This window comes from Condylura cristata, unplaced genomic scaffold (genome assembly GCF_000260355.1).
Source record: "Condylura cristata isolate star-nosed mole 26May11 unplaced genomic scaffold, ConCri1.0 scaffold00034, whole genome shotgun sequence".
Lineage (NCBI taxonomy): Eukaryota > Metazoa > Chordata > Mammalia > Eulipotyphla > Talpidae > Condylura > Condylura cristata.
In genome coordinates this window covers 4,305,653-4,314,596 of record NW_004567135.1, presented here as the reverse complement: position 1 = coordinate 4,314,596, position 8,944 = coordinate 4,305,653, and the positions used below count along the sequence as shown (strand labels likewise).

At 58.8% G+C, this 8,944-nt stretch overlaps 2 protein-coding genes across 2 annotated transcripts in view; both read right to left on the bottom strand.

Annotated features, from left to right (window-relative positions):
* Positions 1–2,540: 2,540 nt before the first annotated feature.
* Positions 2,541–4,162, bottom strand: GPR84 (G protein-coupled receptor 84). The gene has a single exon (XM_004692488.2). It carries the CDS (start codon positions 3,912–3,914, stop codon positions 2,721–2,723), a length of 1,194 nt encoding a protein of 397 aa, XP_004692545.1. The 5' UTR covers positions 3,915–4,162; the 3' UTR covers positions 2,541–2,720.
* A 3,251-nt stretch (positions 4,163–7,413) lies between these two features.
* ZNF385A (zinc finger protein 385A) overlaps positions 7,414–8,944 on the bottom strand; it is a 19,514-nt gene continuing 17,983 nt past the window's right edge. Inside the window, exons 7-8 of the mRNA XM_004692663.2 lie at positions 8,834–8,929; positions 7,414–8,739 (exon numbers count right to left, since the gene is read on the bottom strand). Of these exons, the coding sequence (XP_004692720.1) occupies positions 8,509–8,739; positions 8,834–8,929 (327 nt within the window). The 3' untranslated portion in view covers positions 7,414–8,508. The remainder of the gene's footprint in view (positions 8,740–8,833; positions 8,930–8,944) is intronic.

Genomic DNA, 8,944 nt, shown 5'->3' with positions numbered 1-8,944 from the left:
TTCCGTCGCCGGGAGCCGTTTGCCGGAAGCCCGCGGGGTGCGGGTGCGGGCGCGGGGAGGGGGTTGCGCCCTCGCCGAGCGCCGTCCTCCCCGCGCGCAGACTCCAGGGCTCCCTCCTCCACCCCCACCCCCGTCGTCCTTTGCAGCCCCATGTCATTGGGAAGTCCCTCCCGAGGTCTAACCTCAATCCGTATTGCTGCCTTTTTTTTTTTTTAAGTTTCTACTTGAGAAAGCTTGTGAATTACCTTCGGGGGATGTGAAAAGGGAACCCTTTTAGTGCCCTTCCGAGAACTGTCAGCTTTCAGGATCTTAGAAGGCCTCAGGACTTTCAGGAATCTCTGGTCACTTGGTTCTAATTTTAGGAAAACAGCTGTCGGGTAGTGGTTAGACGTGGGGGCTGGGGCCGAAGTCAAACTCTCCCTCAATTCGCAGTCATAATTTACTAGCCCGTTTACATTGGGTTAATTGCTTAACCCTATTTGTGCTCCCCCCCCCACACTTAATTTATGCATACAAGAGCTGGGGTGTGGGCCAGAGGGAAGGGGATCAGCTCCCTGGCTCACCGGGAGGCCCCTTTTTTCACTTCTAAGGAAGGTTGTAATGGAGACGTCACAGTAAATGTTGCAAGGATTACATAAAATAATGCATTTACCGGACTTAGGACAGCCCTGGGCACGTGGTAAGAACTTCCCGGTCTTTGCATCTGAGGCCTCAGTGGCCCAGGGTCCTGCTCCAGTTCACGGAGCTAATTATCAGAGAGCCTTGACTGGAACCGGTGTGCATGCCCCCAGGCTGCTGTTATGTGACTGCCCTGCTGCCCACACATCTGTCTGGGCCTTGCCTGAGCCTGGACTTGACTTAGTTGAGGTGATTTTTGTGGAGGAGGATACTCACATGTTCCCTGTTTGGACCCTGGACCCTGGAAGTGTGTGGACTGTGAGGGTATCAGTCTGTCCATCCTGTGATTCCCTTAAAAATTTTTATTTATTTATGCATACAAGAACTGGGGTACAGGCCAGAGGTGCCAGAGGTGGGGATTGATACAGAGTGGGGAGCAGAACAGGCATCGGACAAAGTACACTGCTGAGCGGAGCCGTGGGCGGGTCAGGAGCGGTCCCCTGTGAGGTCCCCTTTCCCTTCCTGGCCAGTCACCCCCCTGGTCAGGGATCAAACTATTGAAGTGGCTTCGGCCAGCTTTGCAGTGCTGTGCTTTAACCGGTTGCCCCACCAGGGAGGGGCCAGGGGCATTGAGCTCCTGCTGCAGTGGCTGTGGATAGCTGCATAGTGCTGAGACTTAACCCCTTGCACCATCAAGGAGGGCCCTGTCCTATGATTCTTTCCAGTCTTGTCTGAATCTCTAAGAACTTCACTCAAGCCTTGGGTCTCCGAGAGTGGGGGGACAGCCTGCCGTCATTCATATTCTGTCCCCAGGACCAGCACAGCTCCCTGGCCGCCCCCTCCCCAAGCAGACAAATAGCTCGTGAATAATTAATATGTCATTCTCCACTTTTCTTCCTAAGATTTTGGGTGCATATCCTTGGGTCCAGCCTCCCCATCCTGATCTGGAGGGGGTGGTCTTTTGACACCGAGCGGGGCTGACAGCTTCTGTGCTCAGCAGGGAAGCCAGAAAGGAAATGCAGAGAACGAGCGTCACCTGGTGGCCACAGGTGATGCAGGCTTAGGGCGTCCAGGAGGGTGGTTGCTGTTGGTCCAGCTGGAGGAAGGGAATGGTCAGGCCTCTCCTCAGCCTGGCCCCTGAACCCTCTTAACCACTTTCTGCGTTCTGTTCCCATAATCCAAAATGACAAGAAGTGCCTGTTCTGGAGGAATTGAGTGCCCAGGTGCCACAGTGACCCCAGCAGCTGGGCCCTGCTGCCTGTAGCTTCCTCTGCTAAGCTCAGTCCCTTTCCACAGAGCGAGGAGTCCTCCTTCATGACTGTTCTCTTTGGAAAGGGCAAGGGCGTACTTGAGTGGCTATGAGAGCTGATCACAAAGCTTTTGAGCTGAGTGACCCTGTTTTGGGGGTGGGAGGCTCCGGCAGCAGTGTAGGGGCCATCTCAGGCAGAAAGGCGGGCTAATTCCCTTACGCCAACTCACAGGTTTCCTACGGGACAGCTCTCGCCGAAGGCTGCGTCCCTGGCCCGCTATTTCCTGCCCCTGCTCTGCCCCGGTTCCCGCTCCCAATCAACCCTGCCCTATTTCCTTTTTTAAAGATTTGTTTCTCTATGCATATAAGAACTGGGGTACAGGCCAGAGGTGCAGGGGTGAGAGGACTCAGCAGAGGCAGAGCGGGGAGCAGAACAGGCAGATCGACTGAAACGCACAGCTGTGGGAGCAGCGGGGAGACACGAGGGGCCTGCTGCGCCCCGTGGGTCACTCCCTGGCCAGGGGTCATACTCGTGTCACAGTGGCTGCGGACAGCTTGAATGCGCTGAGACTTCAGCCCCTTGCGCCACCAGGTAGGCCTCCTACTTCCTTCTTTCCCAACAGCCCACACCTGAGCATCCAAAGGGCAGAATTCATTTATTAATAGTGAGCACTCTGGCCACCTAGGCCAAACCAAGGAAGGGAACGCAAGGCCGGTGGGGGGTTGGGAGCACGGGGGCGGGGTTGTCTTCAAGACGTCCACAGGGCTCACTGTCACCTACTGCCTTGTCAGCTGGCCACGTTACTTCTGGCGAAGACGGTCCTGGGTGCTGCGGACTGGGAGGCAGCCGGTTCTAGGGGAGCCTACGGAAACTCTGGGGCCCCCGCTGGAGGACGGAGCCATAGGCTTGGCGGAACTGGCGGTTCATGGCTGCATAGAGCACAGGGTTGATGCAACTGTTGAGCCAGGTGAAGTTGGCAGCGAGCATGTGCAGAACCCGGGGAGCCCGGACCATGGCATCCAGGATGTTGAGCAGCAAGAAAGGGATGTAGCTCAGGGCGAAGCAGAGAAACACGGCGAAGCACATCCGCGTCACCTTCCCGAACTCCGACGGAGAGTCCTGAGCTCTGTGGCCTGCTTTAGCTGGCTGGGGGTGAGCGCCTGCTTCCTGGGGGCCTTTCTCTGCCAGCGGCTTAGCCACTTTGCTGCTGCTCTGCTCCCCACTGCTGCTGATTCCTCCCTCTTCCAGAGTGTGCGTGGTGGCGGCACTGACCGGTTCAGACGAAATCCCCTCACTGGGCACTCCCGATGCCAGCCCGCTGTCCAGCTCCTCGGGGTGACCATGTTTGGCCTCATCGGTCCCAGCCACGTGGCTGGGGCGCACGCTTGCCTGGTGCAGCTTGTACTGGTCCAGAGCCCGCGCCGCCCGCCTCACCTGCCGATGTATGAGGCAGTAGAAGATGCCCACGCTGCTGAGCCCAAGGACAAAGTAGATGCCCATGAGGATGGTGGTGTAGGGCCGGCCTTGGATGCGGTCGAAGCTGCACGTGCAGACGACAGGTACTAAGGTATAGACAGGCCAGAGCGGGGCAAAGCTGGCCACCCCTATCACCCAGGTGCCCCCCAGCGCCAGCGCTATCCCGCGGGCACTGAACACTCGCGGAAAGAGATTTGGGTGGGCGATGAGGAGATAGCGGCCCAGGGCAATGAGGCAGAGGGTGAGGATGGAGACGGCGTTGGAGGTGAAGAGGAGGAACCCGAAGAGCCTGCAGAAGGTGGCACCTGTGCGCCAGTGCAGGTGCAGGTAGGTGTCCACCGAGAAGGGCTGCAGAAGGGTGCAGTAGAGCAGGTCGGCCACCGTCAGGTTGGCGATGAGCAGGTTGAAGCGGGTCCGGAGCTTGGGCTGGATGGCCAGGGCCAGCAGGGTGAGCACGTTGCCCACAGTGCCCGCCACAGCCACCAGCACCCCCCAGCTGACAGCAACGTAGCGGTAGCCCAGCACAGACTCATGGTAGCAGGAGAAGCTGGCGTTGGAGATGTTCCACATGACGGAGGCTGGAGAGAAGGGGGTGGGGAAGAGGTCAGGTCTGGCCTGGAGCGGAAATCCCTTGACCAGCTCTGGCCTCCTGGGCACTCTCTGCTCCAGGCGCTCACCAGTCTCCTGAGTCGTTCCTGGGCAACTTCATCTCAAGGTCCCCAGTCTCAAAGTCCTTCCCAGATTCTCACCTAAGCGCCTCTTAATGACCCTCCCTGGTGGCGCAACGGGTTAAATAGAGCACAGCACTGTGCGGTTATCTGCAGCCACTGCAGCGCCAGTCCGATGGCCCCCGGCCAGGAAGCTGACCCACACGGTGGGCAATGACCCCTCCTGTCCCCTCAGCAGTGTACTTTGTCAATCTGTCTGTTCTCCCCTTTCTGTCTCTGGTGAATCCTCTCACACACACACCCCCCCCACCACAGGCCTGTACCCCAGTTCTCGTATGCATCAATAAAGAAACCTTGAAACAATAAATATCTTTCAGTGTCATTCTCTGCAAACTGCTGCTCTCCGTTACCCGCCCAGCTCCTCTCAGGAAGCCCAGTGCTGTCCATCCTCTCTGATTCCTTCTCAGACCTGAGGCCTCCCCAGGGCCACCTGCTGTGGACTTAGCATGTGGTGACAGTCCCTTTGCCATACACATGCAGCTCTCAGTTCTTTTCTCCTTTTACCACCTGGGAGATGAGAAGACAGAAAGTCAAAGAGCGCCCGGCCCAAAACCACTCACCCATCTCCCAATTCAGCTCTCTGTTCTGTCCAGTCCACGGAAAGAACAGTCCTTCCAGGCACTCACGCTTCCAGCGGGAGGTCTGTCTCCTCCTCTAGCCCGAAGACAGAAAACTCCTGGGTTACCCAACTGCTGTCACTTCCTCCTCGCCTGCAACCACTCCTTTTGCTTTGGCTAGTGAAATTCGGACTTTCCTGTTGAAATTACGGCACGGCTTACCCCCAAAGTCATCTCATTTCTTCCTGAGGCCCAAGTCCTGTTTCCTTCCCCTACATGGGCTGGCCAAGCATTGTCAGGGGGTGCCGCAGAGCACCAGAATGGGGTACTTCTCCAGGGACCTAGGGGCAGGACTGGGTTCTAGGAGCAACTCTAGTTATCCCGGAAACCTTGGGTTTTTGGGGAGCAGATCTGAAAGGGTTCATGTGATACCCCAGCACAGAGGAAAGGAGCAGCAGAGTGTGGGATCCGAGCTCCCGTTCATGCACTCATCCACGCGCTCAGCACCTTGGTATAGAGGCCTCTGCACAGTTTGGGCTAGAAGCAATGGGTGGAGAAGCTGGATACCGTCTGGGTAGAGAAGAGGCAGAGGCTGTCAATATGCAAATGTTTAACTGCTTCTTTACAGTAAGTGCGGGCACGCTTTGGCCTGGGGTCCTGCATTCTTATTATCTTTTTTTTTTTTTTTTTGCATGGACTGTGATCCAAGAATGTTTTTTCCATTTTAGAATGGTTATTTTTAAAAAGATTTATTTTACTGGGGTGCAGGCCAGAGGTACAGGGACAGGTGTGTGTGTGTGCGAGAGAGGATTCACCAGAGACAGTGGGGAGCAAAACAGGCGGATCTATTGAAATGCACAGTGAGGGGGGCAGCGGGCTGGACAGGAGTGGTCTGCTGCGCCCTGGGGGTCACTCCCTGGCCAGGGACGAACTCAGGTCACAGTGGCTGGTGATTGATAGGGCTGAGACTTAACCCCTTGCCTCCACCAGGGAACGGTTGTTTTTTTAAAATGGTTACATAAGTACCCATATGAGATCCTCAATTTTGCCTCTGAGTCAGCAAAACCTAAAATATTTACTATCTAGACTTTTAAGAAAAATGTTGCTGCTGGGCCTTCCTGGGTGTAGTTGTTAATTCTCCAGGGCAGGATCGAACTCCTGCTGCAGTGGCTGTAGCTTCTTCGTGCTGTGCTTTAACCTGCTGCGCCCCGGGGAGGGCCCTCTTTAAAATTTTATTTTATTTTATAATAGTTTATATTTACATCATTTTGTGCCTTTTTCATCTCAGTTGTCATCTCCGTGGACCTCCCACCACCAGTTCACCTGTGTGCCATCACCATAGTCTGCATGGGGTTGCTTTTAATCAGACAGGAGTGTGGGAAGCTCAGCAGGCTTGGGGATGTGTAAACCCTATGGTTTAAAACATGTTTGCGGGCCTCCCTGGTGCTGCAGCAGGTTAAAGCGCAGCATTCTAAGCTGGCCGCAGCCGCTTCAGTGCGAGTTGGATCCCCTGCCCTGGAGGCGAGTTCAATCCCCAACCCTCAGCGGGCCCTCAGGTTTCTGGAACTGTCCTTTCTGCCTTTTCCGAGTTATACCCACTTGAAGAGAAACGCCCAAAGCTCCTCCTTGGGCTCTGTAAACCCACACCAACTTCAGATTGACCAACCCAGGAACCCCTGTTTCCTCTCCTTCCTCTTTAGCAGTCCTCATCCTGCTCCCCATTCCCCCTCCCCCCCAGTAGTGGGTAGAGAGGAGAATGAGCACAGAAGCTCCAAGGACCCTGTGCCCGCTGCTCTTCTCCGTCAGGGTTTTGTCTGAGTGTCTTGCAACCCAGCAGGGAGGGAGAGAGACCGGAGTGGGAGTCCCTGGCTGCTCTTGGGAGTGTGTGGCTGAACTGATTGGTGGAGCTAAGTGACCGCTTCCCCAGCCTGCGGGAGGCCGCTGGGCAGAGTGCCCTCCTGTGTGAGGGACACTCAGGGGACGTGATGAGCAGGCGGTTCTGTGCATCTGTGCACAGCGCCATGCTGCTTCTTTACCTTGGGGTCGGTGATGCCTCAAAGAACTTTTTTTTTTTAAGATTATTTATGTGTGCATACAGAACTGGGGTACAGGCCAGAGGTGGTGAGAGGTTTCAGTGGGGAGCAGAACAGGCAGATCAATGAAGAACACCGCTGGGGGGAGCTGGTGGGGGGAGCGGAGGGACAGGAGAGGTCTGCTGCACCTGCCTCACTGAGGTAACCGCTGCGAGCTTGCAGTGCTGAGCTTAACCCGTTGTGCCACCAGGGAGGACGCCCCTCAAAGAACTTCTCGGAGCCTCAAACCTGCTCATTTTGCAGTTGGGGAAACTCTGGAGCGACATCCTGGTCCTTGGCCCCGCTTCTCCCCACACCTCGCTTGTGGCTGTGGGTTTCCCAGCAGAGACCCCGAAGCCCGGATTCTCCCTTTGTCCGAGACTGGGTCCACGCGGTCCGCAGCGTCTGGACACGTCCGGCGCGCGAGCGGGTCAGCCTCGGAGAGACCCTTTTCCTTGTCGTTGGCGCCGCCTGGTGGGGCTGCAGCGAACTCTCCGCGCCTGGACTGGAGAGGGCTCCCGAGCGCCAAGTTCAACTCCGCGGGCGGAGTGGGGTGCGCGCTCCGCCCGTGCCTCCTCTTGCCCCTCCTGGCCCCGTCCACCTCCTCCAGCTGGCCCCCCGTCCTGGGCGTCGGCTCCTGTCACCGTGCAGACCCAGCGCCTACAGAACTGGTCCCCAAGCCGCGCGCAGAGACTGAGTCCGAGTCTGGGGGGCGGAGGGCAACGAATCCAGACTTTATTGTCGGGGAGAGGGAAAGGGGGAAGACATGGGTGGGGGCCGGGGTTGCTACATCGTCAAGCAGAGGTGTTGGGGAGGGCAGGGCAGCGAGGGCCCGTCCCCCCCCAGGGTCGGCGTGGTGAGGGCTGACGATACGAAACCACAGAGGTGGGGAGGTCACGCCCCGCCCGAGTTGTGCAGTGGAGGAGTCTGGGGGAGGGGACAGCCATGAGGTCCGGGGACTGGGAGGGGGTGACTACAGACTAGGCGACCTGCGGAGAGAGGCGGGCGGGGGCGAGGCTTCTATTGCTTTTTGCTCACAGTTTTGCGGAAGGCGAGGCGGGGGTGGGCTTGGACTGGACACCCCTTGCCCCCCTCGGTACCCCTTGGGCGATGGGTGCTGGTGAAAAGAATGGAAATCCGGACTGGGGAGGAAGGAAGGCGAGGAAAGGGTCGGCGGGCATCCACTTGGTCCCACCCAAGTGCCAGAGATGCCCCCAAGTGCTGCCCCCGGGACGGTCCGGCGGGACCTGCCTGGGGCGTGGTGCGGGATGGGCACAGTGAGGTTGCAGGCGGTAAACCAAAGTGCTTATGAGGGGCCCAGGATCCCGCCTGCTCCCCTCCCCCTGCGAGGGCGGGGGTGTTCACGGAAGCGCTTCAATTTGGGGGTAGGGGGCCGGAGTCCCAGAGTCCGCTTATTGCCAAGAAAATCCACTTCTGCCCCCCGGACCCCGACCATGGCTTGTGAACCCCGTTTTGTGCTAGGTTTGGGGGGGAAGGGCTGGATGGACATGGCTTTTGGGAGGGGGGTGTCTCCAAGGGGGCGCGGGGGTGAGACGGCCCCCCCTTTTCTAGGGGAGAGGGAAGGGCAGGGGGCGGGGTTCCCTGAGATCTGGGGTGTTCCCCCCCTTCTGAAGCCCCCCTCCCCCGCTACCCCTCCCCTTTCCTGGAACCCCGTACCTCGGGGTGGGGGGGAAGGAGAGAGATCATTCAGGGAGTGCCGGGAGGAGGGGCGGCGGGCCTGGGAGCCCCGAGGCCGGGTCCCGGCTGGAGTTGGGAGGGCTGGATGGAAGGGGATTCAGGGTTCAGGTCAGTAGGGGGAGAAGAGGATGGGTCCATGCGCAGTTCGGATGGGCCCGGGGGCCGGGTGGAGCAGGGGGTGGGTGATCGGCGGTCCCTGGAGAAGAGGTGCGGCTGGGGCCGGGCGCAGGGATAACGGGGAGCCCGCCGCCGCCGCCATCACCGCGGCCACCGCCAGGGGGCTGGGGAGCAGGCCGCCGGCCAGGGACTTGGGCAACTCCTTGGAGAAAGTCAGCGTGCCCTGCGGGGAGGGAGGGGAGAGCGAGCCGTCAGTCCCGTCCCTGGACGCCCCCTCCCCAGCCCGGCCCTTCGAACCCCCCAGCAGCCCGGCTCACCGCGAGCTCCGCGGCGCCCCGCGGCTTCTTGTGGCGGCTCAGCAGCGGATTGGGCTTCCCGGCCACGCCGTCTCGGTGCCGCCGGCTGGAAATGTGCTGCGAGCGAGCGGG